The following is a 22,773-nucleotide window of genomic DNA, read 5'->3' on the forward strand; positions in this document are numbered from 1 at the left end:
ACGTCTGCTAACGTCTAACCCAACGAACCAGTACGTCTGCTAACGTCTAACCCAACGTACCCGTACGTCTGCTAACGTCTAACCCAACGTACCCGTACGTCTGCTAACGTCTAACCCAACGAACCAGTACGTCTGCTAACGTCTAACCCAACGTACCCGTACGTCTGCTAACGTCTAACCCAACGTACCCGTACGTCTGCTAACGTCTAACCAACGTACCCGTACATCTGCTAACGTCTAACCCAACGAACCAGTACGTCTGCTAACGTCTAACCCAACGTACCCGTACGTCTGCTAACGTCTAACCCAACGTACCCGTACGTCTGCTAACGTCTAACCCAACGAACCAGTACGTCTGCTAACGTCTAACCCAACGTACCCGTACGTCTGCTAACGTCTAACCCAACGTACCCGTACGTCTGCTAACGTCTAACCAACGTACCCGTACATCTGCTAACGTCTAACCCAACGTACCCGTACGTCTGCTAACGTCTAACCCAACGTACCCGTACGTCTGCTAACGTCTAACCCAACGTACCCGTACGTCTGCTAACGTCTAACCCAACGTACCCGTACGTCTGCTAACGTCTAACCCAACGAACCAGTACGTCTGCTAACGTCTAACCCAACGTACCCGTACGTCTGCTAACGTCTAACCAACGTACCCGTACGTCTGCTAACGTCTAACCCAACGAACCAGTACGTCTGCTAACGTCTAACCCAACGTACCCGTACGTCTGCTAACGTCTAACCCAACATACCCGTACGTCTGCTAACGTCTAACCCAACGTACCCGTACGTCTGCTAACGTCTAACCCAACGTACCCGTACGTCTGCTAACGTCTAACCCAACGTACCCGTACGTCTGCTAACGTCTAACCCAACGTACCCGTACGTCTGCTAACGTCTAACCCAACGTACCCGTACGTCTGCTAACGTCTAACCCAACGTACCCGTACGTCTGCTAACGTCTAACCCAACGTACCAGTACGTCTGCTAACGTCTAACCCAACGTACCCGTACGTCTGCTAACGTCTAACCCAACGTACCCGTAGCAACCATACTGTCTATGGTACTACGGCACATGGAGAACTAAAACAATGTGTGAACTGGTGTTATAAACCACAGCATCTCTCCGATCCAGTAGAAGCTTCTCGTTCGAGTTCACTTTATTGGTATTGCAGTCTACTGGCCTCCAAGGATACGTGTAAATAAATAAACTGTTCAAAATGGGAAAGACCAGATCTGACCAGTAATCCAATTTATATACGTTAACATCTAAACCAACGGACCTTTGAGTCGAGAATAGAAACAGCAACAGAGACATTTATCGATATACCGTATGTAGTTTTAAATTATATAGATTTACAGAATATAGATGTGGATTAACTACATACTACAGTATCAATAAGTCTTTACATAATGATTAATAACTCATAATTACTGTTGTGATTCTGACATGACGATTGTTCCATCACATGATTAGCAGCGTTAGTCTGCTGAGCCGATAAGTTTCTGTCAGTCAGACTCAGTGTATGTCTGCTAGCTTCAGCAGTGCGTGCACACACACACACACACACACACACACACACACACACACACACACCATCCCTTTGATTTCCCACGTATAAAAATAATAAAGCCAAATTACATTAATTTTCTTCAGTTTCCACAAAATAGTTGAGATAAATATTACTGATTATTCTGATTTTATTCTTGCGTGCGCACACACACGCACACACAGAGTTTGAAATAAATCACAAGTTTCTGAAACATTAAAAGCTTCTCAAAGCGTCCAGAAGATAAAACGTAAACATCAGATACAAGCAGTATTTATATTGAACATGTCCAGCAACATGAAGACAGAGCAACATGTCCAGCAACATGAAGACAGAGCAACATGTCCAGCAACATGAAGACAGAGCAACATGTAGCAACATGAAGACAGAGCAACATGTAGCAACATGAAGACAGAGCAACATGTAGCAACATGAAGACAGAGCAACATGTCCACTCCGTCGGATTCAGTCCAAGTTCATCCACAAGGAGCTCCATTGTTCAACGTCCTCTTCAGGCTCCTCCTCCTCTTCAGGCTCCTCCTCAGGCTCCTCCTCCTCCAACCGATCACATGTCGGACCACAGGATGGCCTTGCTGCCTTTCTCCACACTGGCGACAAACGCTCCTGAAGGCGACCAGGACACCGAGTTGATGGCAGAGCTGCAGACAACAAGCAAAACAACATCAAACCTAACCTACAAACATCAATTACTACTGTTACTGTATGTTATCATGTCAACTGTTTGTCACGTCTATTCTAGGGTCAGTCTGGTTCTCACTTGTGGTTTCGGTCCAGAGTTCGCTCCACTTTGCCCGTCAGGACGTTCCAGATGTACAGAGCTCCATCTGCTGATCCTCCGGCCACGTAGCTGCCGTCAGGACTGAACAAACACAAAAAACATGGTCGCTCATTGACAGGTCAACAACTCTTCTTCTAAAATCTGTATCATATCTCTTTTCTAGTCTTCTAGTCCGACTGCTTAAAGCTCTTGAACACTACGAGTCATCATTCACACTCTGATGGGAGAAGCTACACAGATGGGAGGAGCTACCATGACGGAGCTACCATGATGGAGCTAGCATGACGAGAGGAGCTACCATGATGGAGCTAGCATGACGAGAGGAGCTACCATGATGGAGCTAGCATGATGAGAGGCGCTACCATGACGGAACTAGCATGACGGAGCTAGCATGACGAGAGGAGCTATCATGACGGAGCTAGCATGACGAGAGGAGCTAGCATGATTGGAGGAGCTATCATGACGGAGCTACCATGACGGAGCTACCATGACGAGAGGAGCTACCATGACGGAGCTACCATGATGAAGCTAGCAAGACGAGAGAAGCTACCATGATGGAGCTAGCATGACGAGAGGAGCTACCATGATGGAGCTAGCATGACGAGAGGAGCTACCATGAAAGAGCTAGCATGATGGAGCTAGCATGACGAGAGGAGCTAGCATGATTGGAGGAGCTACCATGATGGAGCTAGCATAATGTGAAACAAACACCACAAGTTTCATTTCAGGAAAATGAACTCACCTGAAGGTGACTCTGGTCCAATCGGCTCCACACTTGAAACCCTGAGCACTAAACAAACAACACAAGATCAGAACCTGGATCAGGACCTGGATCAGAACATGCCCCCCTCCGCCCCTCTGGGCTGAACTCACCTGAGCGTCTGCTTCACAGTGTTGGTGCGCAGGTCGATGATCTTCACCAGGTCGTCTCTGGAGCAGGTGAGCAGCTCGGTGCGGTCATGGTTCAGGTCCAGAGAGGTCACTCTGCCCAGCAGCTCCAGCTCCTGGACTATACTCTCCGCTCTGATGCAAAACACATCAAACGACGTCACACAATACCACATTATTAAAAATGATACTGCTGTTATAACTGATGAGTTATTCATTATAATAACTCCGGTGTCATTACTGATTATTAGGGGTGGGAATCACCAGAGGTCCCACGATACGATAATATCACGATACTTAAGTCACGATACGATAATATCGCGATACTTAAGTCACGATAATATCACCATACTTACGTCATGATAATATCACCATACTTACGTCATGATAATATCACCATACTTACGTCATGATAATATCACCATACTTACGTCATGATAATATCACCATACTTAAGTCACGATAATATCACCATACTTAAGTCACGATAATATCACCATACTTAAGTCACGATAATATCACCATACTTAAGTCACGATAATATCACCATACTTAAGTCACGATAATATCACCATACTTAAGTCACGATAATATCACCATACTTAAGTCACGATACGATAATATCACCATACTTAAGTCACGATACAATACTTAAGTCACGATACTATCACAATACTTAAGTCACGATACGATATTATCACGATAATATCACAATACTTAAGTCACGATACGATATTATCACGATAATATCACAATACTTAAGTCACGATACGATATTATCACGATAATATCACAATACTTAAGTCACGATACGATAATATCACGATACTTAAGTCACGATACGATAATATCACGATACTTAAGTCACGATACGATAATATCACGATACTTAAGTCACGATACGATATTATCACGATACTTAAGTCACAATACGATATTATCACGATACTTAAGTCACGATACGATAATATCACCATGCTTAAGTCACGATACGATAATATCACCATACTTAAGTTACGATACGATAATATCACCATACTTAAGTTACGATACGATAATATCACCATGCTTAAGTCACGATACGATAATATCACAATACTTAAGTTACGATACGATAATATCACCATGCTTAAGTTACGATACGATAATATCACCATGCTTAAGTCACGATACGATAATATCACCATACTTAAGTTACGATACGATAATATCACCATGCTTAAGTCACGATACGATAATATCACCATACTTAAGTTACGATACGATAATATCACCATGCTTAAGTCACGATACGATAATATCACAATACTTAAGTCACAATATGATAATATCAAAGAACGATATTAGCACGATACTTAAGTCACGATACGATTATATCACAATACTTAAGTCACGATACGATATTATCACGATACTATATTATCACGATACGATATTATCACAATACTTAAGTCACGATACGATATTATCACAATACTTAAGTCACAATACGATATCACGATACGATATTATCACGATACAATATTATCACAATACTTAAGTCACGATACGATATTATCACAATACTTAAGTCACAATACGATATTATCACGATACGATATTATCACGATACGATATTATCACAATACTTAAGTCACGATACGATATTATCACAATACTTAAGTCACAATACGATAATATCACAATACTTAAGTCACGATACGATATTAACTAGATACTTAAGTCACAATACGATATTATCACGATACGATATCATCATGATACTTAAGTCACGATACGATAATATCACGATACGATATTATCACAATACTTAAGTCACGATACGATATTATCACAATACTTAAGTCACGATACGATAATATCACAATACTTAAGTCACGATACGATAATATCACAATACTTAAGTCACGATACGATATTAACTAGATACTTAAGTCACAATACGATATTATCACGATACGATATCATCATGATACTTAAGTCACGATACGATAATATCACGATACGATATTATCACAATACTTAAATCACGATACGATAATATCACGATACGATATTATCACAATACGATATTATCACAATACTTAAGTCACAATACGATATTATCACGATACGATAATATCACAATACTTAAGTCACGATACGATATAAACTAGATACTTAAGTCACGATACGATATTATCACGATACGATATTATCACGATACTTAAGTCACGATATGATATTATCACAATACGATAATATCACGATACTTAAGTCACGATACGATAATATCACAATACTGAAGTCACGATACGATAATATCACAATACGATAATATCACGATACGATATTATCACAAAACGATATTATCACGATACTTAAGTCACGATACGATAATATCACCATACTTAAGTCACGATACGATAATATCACCATACTTAAGTCACGATACGATAATATCAGCATACTTAAGTCACGATAGGATATTATCACGATACTCAAGTCATGATACGATAATATCACAATACTTAAGTCACGATACGATAATATCACGATACTTAAGTCACGATACGATAATATCACGATACTTAAGTCACGTTCTGATTTATTCATATGAGTTTGTAAATACATATTTATAGAAATGTGTGTGTAGCTGCATCCTATATAATATTATCCGTAGGCGCACACAGCTCGGATTTCACCGACTTCTCCAGGAACTGCGTCGGAATGTCGGCTGAAAGTCACCATTTAACAGGGCCGCCTGTTAATCCGTAACACCGGCCGCTTCCAGGAGACTGCAGCGGCGCTACGAGTGACAGGAAGTCCAGACGTTTGATTTACACGCGGACAGCGCATTTCTAATGTCTTTCTCCGATGTCTCCATGTTTGTTTTGACCCACTGCCTACCATCACGCTGACCTCTGCTGACCTCACCACAAAACACAGCACCGTCTAGTGGACTGAAAAAACTATTGATTTTATTATCCAAGGACCAAAAAGTTTATAATTGATATAATGAAAGATCGATACTTGGCTTCCTTGTATTGATACAATATTGCGATACTATGATGCATACATTTAGCCCTACTGATTATTAGTGTTTGACATGTTATTAATAGAAATACAAACTGACCTGATGTCCCAGAATCTGACCTTCTTGTCGAAGTGTCCGCTCATGACGCACTGCTCCGTGCACACAATGTCGTTGCAGCTGGAACCAGCGAACACAGTCTTCATACCTGCACAGGTGAGGCGGCATTCATAGTCTTGTTACGAGTCAGACTAAACAGACTGACTCGTAACAAGACGATGAATCACGTACAGACTTTGCTGCGGAGGTCCCACAGCTTGAGCGTTCGGTCGTAGCTCCCGGAGACGATTCGAGCGTTGTCCAATAGGAAGCGAGCGGCCAGCACCTTCCCACTGTGACCCGTCAAGGTGTGCTAGAGGTCACACACACAGTCAGTCTCCAGCAGCTCATCATGTAAAATGAAACTGTCTCACTCTTATGGTCTCAGTAGAAGAGTGAGATCAGCACTCAGGCCCCGCCCCCTCAGCCTCACACTCCATGCCGATTGGTTCTGTTGGATGTCAGTCATCACACTGAGCCTGTAGGGTCTCTGTACAGACTCACACTGTGATGTCACATCCTGTTTGTCTGTCAGCAACTCCTGGGACCACCACTGCAGCACTAGAGCATGATGGGAGAACATACCAGGGGCTGCTGGGAGCCAGAATGGCCGACGAGGAGGGATCTGAGATTCAGACCTTTTACAAGATGACATCATCGACCAGAAGACTGGACGCGTTATACGTGTCCATGTTACAGCAGAAAGGTTCAAGACTCACTCTCAGTCTGTAGTCGTCTACGGTCCAGATCCGGCTGGCGAAGTCGTTGGAGGCGGCCAGCAGGTAGGAGCCCTGAGGAGATATTATTATTATTATTATAATAATATAGATAACAGCCAGCAGGTAGGAGCCCACTACACAAGTGACGGCGTTACAATGAACACCAGCTGTTGCTCTCACTGAGACTACTGACATCCTGTAACACAGTTATCTACTGAGACTACCGACATCCTGTTTGACCAACACCACGTCCTCTAACATCTAAAACCACAGGATGAAAAAAAGGCAAAGTTGAGAATCACTGATTTAAACTATTAAACACTCACAGCGCTGTCGAACTCGATGCTGGTGATTCCAGCGTTGCTGCCGGTCAGAGCGCCTTTAGGCTCACAGCGACCTGAACCCAGGGAGATAAAGTCAGGATTAAAGTCAAGATTAAAGCAGGTTAACTTCATCCTGAGATCAGAAACAAAGACATTAACAAAGAGTGATGATGATTCAGAGTTCACCTCACTGGTAGTTTCCTGAATCAGATTCAGTAGAACACACATCTACCAGAGGGAACCAGGTGTCCCTGAAACCTGCAGACCGGCTGAAGGACTCACCTGTACTGGTCTTGTTAGACCTTAGTGCAGCATTTGACACCATTGACCATGACATCTTATTACAGAGACTAGACCAGTCGATTGGTATTAAAGGTACAGCACTAAGCTGGTTTAAGTCGTATTCATCAGATCGATCTCAGTTTGTATTTGTAAACGATGAGGCCTCGGTTACCACTGCCGTTCATCATGGAGTTCCACAGGGTTCTGTGCTTGGACCAATTTTATTCACCTTATATATGCTTCCTTTAGGCAATATTATCAGAAAACACGGCATAAACTTTCACTGTTATGCCGATGATACTCAACTATATCTGTGGATCAAGCCAGATGAAACCCACCAGGTCGGCAAACTTCAAGCGTGTCTTAAAGACATAAAAACCTGGATGACCTGCAACTTCCTGCTGCTGAACTCGGACAAGACTGAAGTTATTTTACTCGGCCCAGAACACCTCAGAAATCAAGTATCTGATGATATGGTTTCTCTGGATGGCATCTACCACCACCGTAAGGAAGCTCGGAATTATTTTTGACCAGGACCTGTCCTTTGGCTCCCACGTGAAACAGATCTCAAGGACCGCCTTTTTTCACCTACGGAACATCTCAAAGGGATGTCATGTGTACAGATTGTAAAGCCCTCCGAGGCAAACTTGTATTTGTGATGTTGGGCTATACAAAATAAACTGAATTGAAACTGAACCTGCGACGACTTCCCACAGCTTCACCCTGCGGTCCATCCCTCCTGTTGCTAGGAGACGAGATCCAGGGCTGAACCTCACTGCGTTCACCTCGCCGTCGTGTGCTTCCTGAACACACACACACACACACACACACACACACACACACACACACACAGTGAGCCATAGATCATAATATAATAAAGCAGTAAAAACATCCGTTTCTCTTTTTGTTTTGGTCTCAGCTTGAAAACTTGAGATCAGGCCCCGCCTCCCCCGCAGCCTCACACTCCATGCTGATTGGTTCTGTTGGATGTCAGTCATTACACTGAGTCTGTAGGGTCTCTGTACAGACTCACACTGATGTCACATCCTGTTTGTCTGTCAGCAGCTCCTGAGACCAGCACTGCAGCACTAGAGCATGATGGGAGTACAGACCAGGGGCTGCTGGGAGCCGGAGGGCAGCAGGAGAGGATTGTGGGTAATCAGACCTTTTACTGCTCATCACTGACCAATGAGGATTTAATTTATCTGATGGCAAATGGTATTTCCAGCATTTTAAACTAGTCTCCCAGTCCAACATTGTGTGTGGCTCCACTGGTTACTTACAAACACGTGCAGCGCTGTTGAAGGGACTCGAACCTCTGCACACACTCCAGAAGGGGCTTCGGTGTTTTCAGGTGAAGAGCTGAAAGAGTTGGCAGGTCGACGCTTGCTGAGGAAGAGGAGCACAGTCACAAACCAGTCTATTAGGATGACAACCCCAGTACCACCAGTCCCACCAACCAACCCCAGTCCCGGTCCTAGTCCAACCAACCCCAGGTCCTAGTACTACCAGTCCCAGTCCAACCAACCAGCCCAAGATCCAAATCCTACCAGTCCCAATCCTACCAACCAGCCCAAGATCCAGTCCTACTCATCCCTACCAACCCGCCCAAGATCCAGTCCTACTCATCCCTACCAACCCGCCCAAGACCCAGTCCTACTCATCCCTACCAACCCGCCCAAGATCCAGTCCTACTCATCCCTACCAACCCGCCCAAGATCCAGTCCTACTCATCCCTACCAACCCGCCCAAGACCCAGTCCTACTCATCCCTACCAACCCGCCCAAGATCCAGTCCTACTCATCCCTACCAACCCGCCCAAGACCCAGTCCTACTCATCCCTACCAACCCGCCCAAGATCCAGTCCTACTCATCCCTACCAACCCGCCCAAGACCCAGTCCTACTCATCCCTACCAACCCGCCCAAGACCCAGTCCTACTCATCCCTACCAACCCGCCCAAGACCCAGTCCTACTCATCCCTACCAACCCGCCCAAGACCCAGTCCTACTCATCCCTACCAACCCGCCCAAGACCCAGTCCTACCAGCCCCAGCCAAAACTCAACACTAGCCCAAACCCAGCCTTACTCCCACCAACCCTAGCTCTGCCAACCCAAGTTCTACCAGCCCCAGTTCAACTTGGGGCGACTGTGGCTCAGTGGTGAGCAGGGTCATCCTTTAAATCAGAGGATCGGTGGTTCGATCCCCGAAATCCCATGTCGATTGGTCCTTGGGCAAGACACTTAATCCTAAATTGCTCCCGTAGCTGTTCTACGGTGTGTGAATGTTAGCTAGTCCTGAAGGGCAGGTGGAACCTTAGCACCTCCCATCAGTGTGTGAATGGATGAATAATGACAAGAAGCGTGAAAGTACGTCGAGAGGTCGGAAGACGAGAAAAACACTGTACAAGTACTGTTCCAACCCTACCAACCCCAGTCTAAGCGACCCCAGTCCTACCAAACCCAGTCCAACCACCTTCTTCACAAGGGCCGTTGGCTCCGATCCCAGGAGGTGTTAAGGATGGCGACACCAGGTACCAGGCAGGTATGGACACCTGGGGCTGTAAGTGGAGTTTTAAGTGATTCATAATTCTTTGTGGATTGATGAGCAAAACAGTCCGTTTTTGGTTGAGCTATAGACGTTCAGTCCACTCTAAAGACGGGTCTTAACAAAACCCCACTTAGGAGTTAGGACCAGATTTAGTCAAGCTGGTCTGCTCAGTCAGATCCTGAGGGTCGTTTAGTCTCAGAGGACAGAACCAGTGAGGAAACCTTTGATTGATTCAATCAATCACAGTAATGTGATTGATTCAATCAATCACAGTAATGTGATTGATTCAATCAATCAATCACAGTAATGTGAGATGGGGAACTGGCTCTATCCACCAGAGAGACATGTGATTGGAGCTGAATGCTGTGCATCATCATCATCCAGACTGAAGGTTGAGTGTGAATTAGAGGAACTTTAAACAATCAAAGAAACAAGCAGCTGTAGATCTATTTATTTAACAAACAGATCTGCTGCTGGTCTGATAAATGAAGACGGATGGTGAGGATCAACAGTCTATGACTGATGATTGATTTAGTATTGAGATTATTGCATAATCACGTCACCACACTGTGTTCCCACTGACAGCCCAACGACCAACAGCCAATCACAAGCACGCTTCCTCTGAAACCGGTGATATGAGCTTATTGGGTACGATGTTGTTATTGATTGATAAACGATCAAAACAAACCAGGCTAAGGCAGATGCTGCCATTGAGGAAAAGAATAATATGTACGACTAAATAGAGTATTTTATTTTAAAAGCCAGCTGTCAATCAAAGAGCTGACAGTGGGAACAGGTGAACACACCCAGTCCTTCACCTGGAGAGTGGGAGGACGAGTCCAGGCTGGACACACTCAGACACACTGGAGACAGACAGACAGACAGGTAGACAGACAGGTGGTCAATCACAACAGACAGTCCACACCCAGAGACCTGCAGAGACCGGAACCCAAGATCTAACAGCAACATACCCAAATATGGTGGAGATGGAGTCCAGCAGACCACCAGGAGGAGGCTGAGAGATGTTCTTACTGCAGAAACAATGAAACTAAGATGAGAAAGAGTCAACACCACGTCCTCTATCGTCTCTTTGGGTTTGACCAACACCACGTCCTCTATCGTCTCTTTGGGTTTGACCAACACCACGTCCTCTAACGTCTCTTTGGGTTTGACCAACACCACGTCCTCTAACGTCTCTTTGGGTTTGACCAACACCACGTCCTCTAACGTCTCTTTGGGTTTGACCAACACCACGTCCTCTAACGTCTCTTTGGGTTTGACCAACACCACGTCCTCTAACGTCTCTTTGGGTTTGACCAACACCACGTCCTCTATCGTCTCTTTGGGTTTGACCAACACCACGTCCTCTAACGTCTCTTTGGGTTTGACCAACACCACGTCTTCCAATGTCTGTTGTACAGGGTATATAAAGACTACAGCTGACTAGAGGTTATATAAAGACTACAGATGACTAGAGGTTATACATCTTCCTCACGGCTTTGGGGCCTGAACCCAACACCTGCTGCTGCACCAGAGGATGCAGGGACGTTTCACAGTTTGAGGGTCTCCCAGTCCAGCCCATCAGTTCATACTGGTCTCACCTGGGGGTTCTGCTGAGCGCCGTCTTCGGGGAGGTCTCTCCACCCCCCTTACCCCCGTCCTCTGCCAGAACCTCAATGTCGTCGTCCCTGAGGACCAACAGAGTCAGTTGGGACACAACGCAGCGTTATTTCTGTAAAGCAGATGAAAGAGTACTGACGGCTCGATGGGCAGCGGCTCTTTGGCTGCGTCGGCGAGTTCCTTTTGCAGTTTGGCCTGTCTGCGCCTGAAACACCAAGCAGAGGATCAACCAGTAGACATGAGGAGGATCAACCAGTAGACATGAGGAGGATCAACCAGTAGACATGAGGAGGATCAACCAGCTCACCTGCTGTCCTTCTCGTTCTCGGCGTTCAGCTTGTTGGCCTCCTGAGCTTTCTCGGCCATCCAGCGGGACACTAGCTCCTGGTTGTCCTCGGTGGTCTTCCTCAGCTTCTCCTCCAGAGCGGAGAAGGTGATCTGCAGGGCGTCATACTCGTCCTTCAGGGTCTGGTTGGCCCGCTCCAGGTCCTGCAGGCCACAGGACGCCATGTCAGTGACGGTTTCATGTGGAAACAGGTCAGTGTTTCTTTCTTCACTTTCACAGGAACCAATCACAGACGTTTAGAGAGAAATCAAAAAGGTCTCAGCTTGAAAACTTGAGATCAGGCCCCGCCTCCCCCGCAGCCTCACGCTCCATGCTGATTGGTTCTGTTGGATGTTAGTAATCACACTGAGCTTGTAGGGTCTCTGTACAGACTCACACTGTGATGTCACATCCTGTTTGTCTGTCAGCAGCTCCTGAGACCAGCACTGCAGCACTAGAGCATGATGGAAGCACAGACCAGGGGCTGCTGGGAGCCGGAGGGCAGCAGGAGAGGATTGTGGGTAATCAGACCTTTTACTGCTCATCACTGACCTTCATCACGTCTCTGAAGTCTGAACACCAAAGTCTGCTGTGTGTGTGTACCTGCAGGAAGCTCTTCAGTGTGTGTGTGAGTGTGTACCTGCAGGAAGCTCTTCAGTGTGTGTGTGAGTGTGTACCTGCAGGAAGCTCCTCAGTGTGTGTGTGAGTGTGTACCTGTAGGAAGCTGCTCAGTGTGTGTGTACCTGCAGGAAGCTCCTTAGTGTGTGTGTACCTGCAGGAAGCTCCTCAGTGTGTGTGTGAGTGTGTACCTGCAGGAAGCTCCTCAGTGTGTGTGTGAGTGTGTACCTGCAGGAAGCTCCTCAGTGTGAGTGTGTACCTGCAGGAAGCTCCTTAGTGTGTGTGTGTACCTGCAGGAAGCTCCTTAGTGTGTGTGTGTACCTGCAGGAAGCTCCTCAGTGTGTGTGTGAGTGTGTACCTGCAGGAAGCTCCTTAGTGTGAGTGTGTACCTGCAGGAAGCTCCTCAGTGTGTGTGTGTGTACCTGCAGGAAGCTCCTCAGTGTGTGTGTGTGTGTGTGTACCTGCAGGAAGCTCCTCAGTGTGTGTGTGTGTGTGTGTACCTGCAGGAAGCTCCTCAGTGTGTGTGTGTGTGTGTGTACCTGCAGGAAGCTCCTCAGTGTGTGTGTGTGTGTGTACCTGCAGGAAGCTCCTCAGTGTGTGTGTGTGTGTGTGTGTGTACCTGCAGGAAGCTCCTCAGTGTGTGTGTGTGTGTGTGTGTACCTGCAGGAAGCTCCTCAGTGTGTGTGTGTGTGTGTGTGTACCTGCAGGAAGCTCCTCAGTGTGTGTGTACCTGCAGGAAGCTCCTCAGTGTGTGTGTGTGTGTACCTGCAGGAAGCTCCTCAGTGTGTGTGTGTGTGTGTGTGTGTGTGTGTGTGTGTGTGTGTGTGTGTACCTGCAGGAAGCTCCTCAGTGTGTGTGTGTGTGTGTGTACCTGCAGGAAGCTCCTCAGTGTGTGTGTGTGTACCTGCAGGAAGCTCCTCAGTGTGTGTGTGTGTACCTGCAGGAAGCTCCTCAGTGTGTGTGTGTGTGTGTGTACCTGCAGGAAGCTCCTCAGTGTGTGTGTGTGTGTGTGTACCTGCAGGAAGCTCCTCAGTGTGTGTGTGTACCTGCAGGAAGCTCCTCAGTGTGTGTGTACCTGCAGGAAGCTCCTCAGTGTGTGTGTGTGTGTGTACCTGCAGGAAGCTCCTCAGTGTGTGTGTGTGTGTGTGTGTGTGTGTGTGTGTGTGTGTGTGTGTGTGTGTGTGTGTACCTGCAGGAAGCTCCTCAGCTCCCGACCGTCTCCCTCCAGGCCGCCGATTTGCTGCTGGTACTCCACCATCCTGGACACAGGGACACGTGTGTGTAGTGTAGGGGTGTGTGTGTGTTTGTGTGTGTGTGTAGGTGTGTAGTGTAAGTGTAAGTGTAGGTGTGTATGTGTGTCCTCACCTGGCCTCGTTGCTCTGGATCTCTTTGTCCTTCTGGTGGATCTGGGCGTTCAGGTCGATGACGTTCTGAGCGAGCTGAGGACAAACACAGAGTCAGGAGATGAAGGAGGATCGACCATCTTGATTGGATAAATGCTGGTGACATCACTTCCTGTGTGAGAGGCTGGTGACATCACTTCCTGTGTGAGAGGCTGGTGACATCACTTCCTGTGTGAGAGGCTGGTGACATCACCTCCTGTGTGAGAGGCTGGTGACATCACTTCCTGTGTGAGAGGCTGGTGACATCACTTCCTGTGTGAGAGGCTGGTGACATCACTTCCTGTGTGAGATGACCCACCTCTCCTCGTTTCTTGTGCAGCTCCGTCAGCTCCTCCTGGTGTTTGATTCTCATCTGAGACATCTCCTGCTGCAGGCCACCGTCTGTCCCCGACCTGGGGGACACAGGGCACACGTCACACACACACACAGGGGACACGTCACACACACACACAGGGGACACGTCACACACACACACAGGGGACACGTCACACACACACACACACACAGGGCACACGTCACACACAGGGGACACGTCACACACACACACAGGGGACACGTCACACACACACACAGGGGACACGTCACACACACACACAGGGGACACGTCACACACACACACAGGGGACACGTCACACACACACACACAGGGCACACGTCACACACAGGGGACACGTCACACACACACACAGGGGACACGTCACACACACACACAGGGGACACGTCACACACACACACAGGGGACACGTCACACACACACACAGGGGACACGTCACACACACACACACAGGGCACACGTCACACACAGGGGACACGTCACACACAGGGGACACGTCACACACACACACACAGGGCACACGTCACACACAGGGGACACGTCACACACACACAGGGGACACGTCACACACACACAGGGGACACGTCACACACACACACACACACACACACACACACACACACACACAGGGGACACGTCACACACACACAGGGGACACGTCACACACACACACACAGGGCACACGTCACACACACACACAGGGGACACGTCACACACACACAGGGGACAGGTCACACACACACAGGGGACACGTCACACACAGGGGACACGTCAGACACACACAGGGGACACGTCAGACACACACAGGGGACACGTCAGACACACACACACACACACAGGGGACACGTCACACACACAGGGGACACGTCACACACACACACACACAGGGGACACGTCACACACACAGGGGACACGTCACACACACACACAGGGACACGTCACACACACACACACAGGGGACACGTCACACACACAGGAACACGTCACACACACACACAGGGGACACCACACACAGGGGGGGGGGGCGCGTCTCTCTCACACACACACACACACACACACACACACACACACACACACAGGGCACACGTCACACACACACAGGGGACACGTCACACACACACACACACACACACACAGGGGACACGTCACACACACACACACACACAGGGGACACGTCACACACACACACACACACACACAGGGGGACACGTCACACACACACACACACACACACACACACAGGGGACACCACACACACGGGGGGGGCGCGTCTCTCACACACACACAGGGGACACGTCACACACACACACAGGGGGGACACGTCTCACACACACACACACACACACACACGGGGGACACGTCACACACACACACGGGGGGGGGGACACGTCACACACACACACGGGGGGGGGGACACGTCACACACACACACGGGGGGGGGGACACGTCACACACACACACACGGGGGGACACGTCACACACACACGGGGGGGGGGACACGTCACACACACACGGGGGGGGGGGGACACGTCACACACACACGGGGGGGGGGGACACGTCACACACACACGGGGGGGGGACACGTCACACACACGGAAGGACACGTCACACACACACACACACACACGGGGGACACGTCACACACACACACACACACGGGGGACACGTCACACACACGGGGGGGGACACACGTCACACACACACGGGGGGGGGGACACGTCACACACACAGGGGGGGGGGGACATGTCACACACACACGGGGGGGGGGACATGTCACACACACACGGGGGGGGGGACATGTCACACACACACGGGGGGGGGGGACATGTCACACACACACGGGGGGGGGACATGTCACACACACAGGGGGGGGGGGACATGTCACACACACACGGGGGGGGGACACGTCACACACACAGGGGGGGGGGGGACATGTCACACACACACGGGGGGGGGACATGTCACACACACAGGGGGGGGGGGGACATGTCACACACACACGGGGGGGGGACACGTCACACACACGGGGGACACGTCACACACACACACACACGGGGGACACGTCACACACACACACACACACACACACGGGGGACACGTCACACACACACACACGGGGGACACGTCACACACACACACACACACGGGGGACACGTCACACACACACACACGGGGGACACGTCACACACACACACACACGGGACACGTCACACACACACACACGGGGGACACGTCACACACACACACACACGGGACACGTCACACACACACACACGGGGGACACGTCACACACACACACACGGGGGACACGTCACACACACACACACACACGGGGGACACGTCACACACACACACACACACGGGGGACACGTCACACACACACACACACACGGGGGACACGTCACACACACACACACAGGGGACACGTCACACACACGGGGGACACGTCACACACACACACACACACACACGGGGGACACGTCACACACACGGGGGACACGTCTCACACACACACACACACGGGGGACACGTCTCACACACACACACACACGGGGGACACGTCACACACACGGGGGACACGTCACACACACACACACGGGGGACACGTCACACACACACGGGGGACACGCCACACACACACGGGGGGACACGTCACACACACACGGGGACACCACACACACACACGGGGGGGGGGGGACACGTCACACACACACGGGGGACACGTCAGACACACACAGGGGACACGTCAGACACACACAGGGGACACGTCAGACACACACACACACACACAGGGGACACGTCACACACACAGGGGACACGTCACACACACACACACACAGGGGACACGTCACACACACAGGGGACACGTCACACACACACACAGGGACACGTCACACACACACACACAGGGGACACGTCACACACACAGGGACACGTCACACACACACACAGGGGACACCACACACACGGGGGGGGGGCGCGTCTCTCTCACACACACACACACACACACACACACACACACACACACACACACAGGGCACACGTCACACACACACAGGGGACACGTCACACACACACACACACACACAGGGGACACGTCACACACACACACACACAGGGCACACGTCACACACACACACACACACACACAGGGGGACACGTCACACACACACACACACACACACACACACAGGGGACACCACACACACGGGGGGGGGCGCGTCTCTCACACACACACAGGGGACACGTCACACACACACACAGGGGGGACACGTCTCACACACACACACACACACACACACGGGGGACACGTCACACACACACACGGGGGGGGGGACACGTCACACACACACACGGGGGGGGGGGACACGTCACACACACACACGGGGGGGGGGGACACGTCACACACACACACACGGGGGGACACGTCACACACACACGGGGGGGGGGGACACGTCACACACACACGGGGGGGGGGGGACACGTCACACACACACGGGGGGGGGGACACGTCACACACACACGGGGGGGGGGGACACGTCACACACACGGAAGGACACGTCACACACACACACACACACACACGGGGGACACGTCACACACACACACACACACGGGGGACACATCACACACACACGGGGGGGGACACGTCACACACACGGGGGGGGACACACGTCACACACACACGGGGGGGGGGGACACGTCACACACACACGGGGGGGGGGGACATGTCACACACACACGGGGGGGGGGGGACATGTCACACACACACGGGGGGGGGGGACATGTCACACACACACGGGGGGGGGGACATGTCACACACACAGGGGGGGGGGGGACATGTCACACACACACGGGGGGGGGGACACGTCACACACACAGGGGGGGGGGGGACATGTCACACACACACGGGGGGGGGGACATGTCACACACACAGGGGGGGGGGGGACATGTCACACACACACGGGGGGGGGACACGTCACACACACGGGGGACACGTCACACACACACACACACGGGGGACACGTCACACACACACACACACACACACACGGGGGACACGTCACACACACACACACGGGGGACACGTCACACACACACACACACACGGGGGACACGTCACACACACACACACGGGGGACACGTCACACACACACACACACGGGACACGTCACACACACACACACGGGGGACACGTCACACACACACACACACGGGACACGTCACACACACACACACGGGGGACACGTCACACACACACACACGGGGGACACGTCACACACACACACACACACGGGGGACACGTCACACACACACACACACGGGGGACACGTCACACACACACACACACGGGGGACACGTCACACACACACACACAGGGGACACGTCACACACACGGGGGACACGTCACACACACACACACACACACGGGGGACACGTCACACACACGGGGGACACGTCTCACACACACACACACACGGGGGACACGTCACACACACACACACACGGGGGACACGTCACACACACGGGGGACACGTCACACACACACACACGGGGGACACGTCACACACACACGGGGGACACGCCACACACACACGGGGGGACACGTCACACACACACGGGGACACCACACACACACGGGGGGGGGGACACGTCACACACACACGGGGGACACGTCACACACACACGGGGGACACGTCACACACACACGGTGGACACGTCACACACACACACACACGGGGGACACGTCACACACACGGGGGACACGTCACACACACACACACGGGGGACACGTCACACACACACACACGGGGGACACGTCACACACACACGGGGGACACGTCACACACACACACACGGGGGACACGTCACACACACACACACGGGGGACACGTCACACACACACGGGGACACCACACACACACGGGGGGGGGACACGTCACACACACACACACGGGGGACACGTCACACACACGGGGGACACGTCACACACACACACACACACACGGGGGACACGTCACACACACACGGGGGACACGTCACACACACACGGGGGACACGTCACACACACACGGGGGACACGTCACACACACACGGGGGACACCACACACACACGGGGACACGTCACACACACACGGGGGGGGGGGACACGTCACACACACACGGGGGGGGGGGACACGTCACACACACACACGGGGGGGGGACACACACACACACCCGGGGGACACCACACACACACCCGGGGGACACCACACACACACACACACACCCGGGGGACACCACACACACACCCGGGGGACACCACACACACACCCGGGGGACACCACACACACACACACACACCCGGGGGACACCACACACACACCCAGGGGACACCACACACACACACACACACACACACACACACCCGGGGGACACCACACACACACACACACACACACACACACACACACCCGGGGGACACCACACACACACCCGGGGGACACCACACACACACACACACACCCGGGGGACACCACACACACACCCAGGGGACACCACACACACACACACACACACACACCCGGGGGACACCACACACACACCCGGGGGACACCACACACACACCCAGGGGACACCACACACACACACACACACACACACCCGGGGGACACCACACACACACCCGGGGGCCTCAGAGGGACTCACCCGGCCTCGTGTCCCCTCTGGACCTCATACTTGTCCGTCTGGTAGCGTTCTGACAGAACCGTCTGCAGGTCTGACTTCTCCAACAGACGATTATCTACACAGAGAGAGAGACGGGTCATGAACCTGTCTGTCCACACTGAGGCAGGAGGAGAGACAGACAGGAGGGACATACAGACAGACAGGAGGAACAGGACAGACTCACACTGGAGGACGATCTCCTCGAAGGCTTGCCTCTGAACTCGGTCTCTGATCTTCAGCTGCTCTGAGACGTGTTTCCTCCAGGAACACACACACCTCTCAGCCATGACCTGCGTGTGCACACACACACACACACACACACACACACACACACACACACACACACACACACAGTTACTCTGTGGTGTCCTGGTCTTGATAGTGTGGTACTTGTACTGTGTTGATAGAGTAGTACTGGTTGAAGTACTTCATCGTGTAAACAAGGTAAAGTGTATCTTCTGTATGAGCGACGGCAGCACGAGTCGCGCTGTGATGACGTAGCTGCTCCGGACCCCGTGTTTACACGCAGTGATCCGGTGTACACGCGCACCATAATTCACAATAAGTGACGTCAGCGTTAACTCACCTGTAGAACTTTAATTAACGCGCAGATTACGTCATCAATTAGCATGGTCACGTGTTGAGCTGCGCTAGCATCTGTTAGCATGGAGAGCTAACCCGCTAAAAGGCGCGGTCCTCTCTAAAAAACCACAACACGTCTGTCTGAGACCCGGTACCGCTGGGTCCGCTAGTCCAGAGAGTCCCGGTGGGTCTTACTGGGTCCTACTGGATCCTAGTGGGTCCGGGATCCCCTAGAACGGGTCCCTGTGACTCGACATGTTAGCATGCTAAGTTAGCTACATGCTGCAGACCTTGGTTAAAAAGAAAGAACATTAAAGCGTACACCATTTAACTGCGTTATTCTTCTTCTTCTATGGTTTAACTGCGTTGGGTTCTTCTTCTTCTTCTTCTTCTTCTTCTTCTTGTTCTCCCGTTAAACTGCGTTAGGTTCTTCTTCTACGGTCAAACTGTGGCTTCTTTCTTCTTCTACGGTCAAACTGTGGCTTCTTTCTTCTTCTACGGTCAAACTGTGGCTCCTTTCTTCTTCTACGGTCTAACTGTGGCTCATTTCTTCTTCTACAGTCTAACTGTGGCTCCTTTCTTCTTCTACGGTTTACTGTGGCTCCTTTCTTCTTCTACGGTCTAACTGTGGCTCATTTCTTCTTCTACAGTCTAACTGTGGCTCCTTTCTTCTTCTACGGTTTACTGTGGCTCCTTTCTTCTTCTCCGGTAACATCAGCGGTGTAGACTCACGGTGCTCAGGGTTCTCTTTTTCTTAACCGACATCAGCTTATTGAGCTGCCTCCCTCCACCTCGGCGCCATTTTGGCTCCTACACACACTTCCGGGATGGTCGTGCAGATATGACGTTGTGTTGAGTGCGACCACAAAGTTTGGAAGCCCATTATCAGGCTCGTTCGTTAGAGTTGCGCCTCGCCTGCAGTCCAGAGAGAGCAGCGGACCAGCAGGAGGCGCTGACAAAAAACTGCAATCAAGTCGGACAGTTGTCAGCTGTGTTTACGCAGGAAGTCACAGAAAAAAGTACTTCCTGTTAGTTCCGAACTTTTGTCTACTTGTAGTTTACAGATCACGTTTGGATTTATTATATGTGTTTATAAATATATATTCATGTAAAAATGAGTGTGTAGCTGCGTCCTTTGGTCTTTTGATGTCTGCCTGTGAAATACATCACTACTAGTTTTGATGTGTGTTGTATAAATACGATTTTGTATTAACAACCACACAATAAATGTTTTTAGATCAAACATGAGACTAATAGTCAACAATCCAGCGTTAAGTATTCCAACATAAAATAAGGATTTTCTACAACACGTGGTGTTTGCTGTCAGATCTAAGAGCCAATCAGCTCTCTGATGTGGCGAGAGCCAGGCGCTTCCCATCATGCACTGGGCCAAGCAGTCGTTTGAGAGCAACTGCGGCGACTGACTCTGAAATCGACAGCCGGCTTGGTCTCGTGAGAGTATCGTTGACCACGTGTGCATGACGTCAGAGTCGGGACCAAGTCGGACACAAATCTAACCAGCATGCATTGCGCGCCGATCGCCGCCGATCGATTCTGCGCAGAACTGGATCATCTCGAACGAGCCTAATGTCGTAAAAGAAAACAATTATGTGATAAAAAAAAAAGTAATGAATATGAGATAGAAAGTCATAATTATGGGATAGAAAGTCATAATTATAAGATAGAAAGTCATAATTATGGGATAGTCATAATTATGGGATAGAAAGTCATAATTATGGGATAGAAAGTCATAATTATGAAATAGAAAGTCATAATTATGGGATAGAGAGTTGAATTTTTGAAATAGAAAGTCATAATTATGGGATAGAAAGTCATAATTATGGGATAAGAAAGTCATAATTATGGGATAGAGAGTTGAATTTTTGAAATAGAAAGTCATAATTATGGGATAGAAAGTCATAATTATGGGATAGAAAGTCATAATTATGAAAT

General features: G+C 50.2%; 1 protein-coding gene across 2 annotated transcripts; it reads right to left on the bottom strand.

Annotated features, from left to right (window-relative positions):
* Positions 1-1,585: 1,585 nt before the first annotated feature.
* atg16l1 (ATG16 autophagy related 16-like 1) lies at positions 1,586-21,614 on the bottom strand. 2 transcript variants are annotated; one of them, XM_079225261.1, is made up of 20 exons: positions 21,143-21,614; positions 20,423-20,528; positions 20,221-20,314; positions 14,497-14,590; positions 14,161-14,234; positions 13,985-14,054; positions 12,160-12,341; positions 11,992-12,057; positions 11,834-11,920; positions 11,204-11,263; positions 8,966-9,071; positions 8,380-8,485; positions 7,404-7,474; positions 7,078-7,149; positions 6,551-6,671; positions 6,362-6,467; positions 3,232-3,381; positions 3,101-3,148; positions 2,338-2,439; positions 1,586-2,218 (listed from the first exon to the last, which is right to left on the bottom strand). In XM_079225261.1, exons 2-20 carry the CDS (start codon positions 20,523-20,525, stop codon positions 2,125-2,127), a joined length of 1,806 nt encoding a protein of 601 aa, XP_079081387.1. In that variant the 5' UTR covers positions 20,526-20,528; positions 21,143-21,614; the 3' UTR covers positions 1,586-2,124. The 2 variants fall into 2 exon arrangements, 1 of the variants encoding a protein (XP_079081387.1); XR_013771077.1 differs by lacking the exons at positions 1,586-2,218; positions 2,338-2,439 and having other exon boundaries at positions 6,382-6,467; positions 21,145-21,614.
* Positions 21,615-22,773: the final 1,159 nt, after the last annotated feature.

Source organism: Taurulus bubalis (assembly GCF_910589615.1).
Source record: "Taurulus bubalis genome assembly, chromosome: 10".
In the NCBI taxonomy this organism is placed as follows: Eukaryota; Metazoa; Chordata; class Actinopteri; order Perciformes; family Cottidae; genus Taurulus; species Taurulus bubalis.

Coding starts and splice junctions, on each gene's coding strand:
- atg16l1 (XM_079225261.1), bottom strand. CDS start 20,525: ATGGCTGAGAGGTGTGTGTGTTCCTGGAGGAAACACGTCTCAGAGCAG. Junction 12,058..12,159: donor GAGAACGAGAAGGACAGCAG/GTGAGCTGGTTG, acceptor TTGGTGTTTCAG/GCGCAGACAGGCCAAACTGC. Junction 8,486..8,965: donor CAACAGCGCTGCACGTGTTT/GTAAGTAACCAG, acceptor GTGTGTGTTCAG/GAAGCACACGACGGCGAGGT.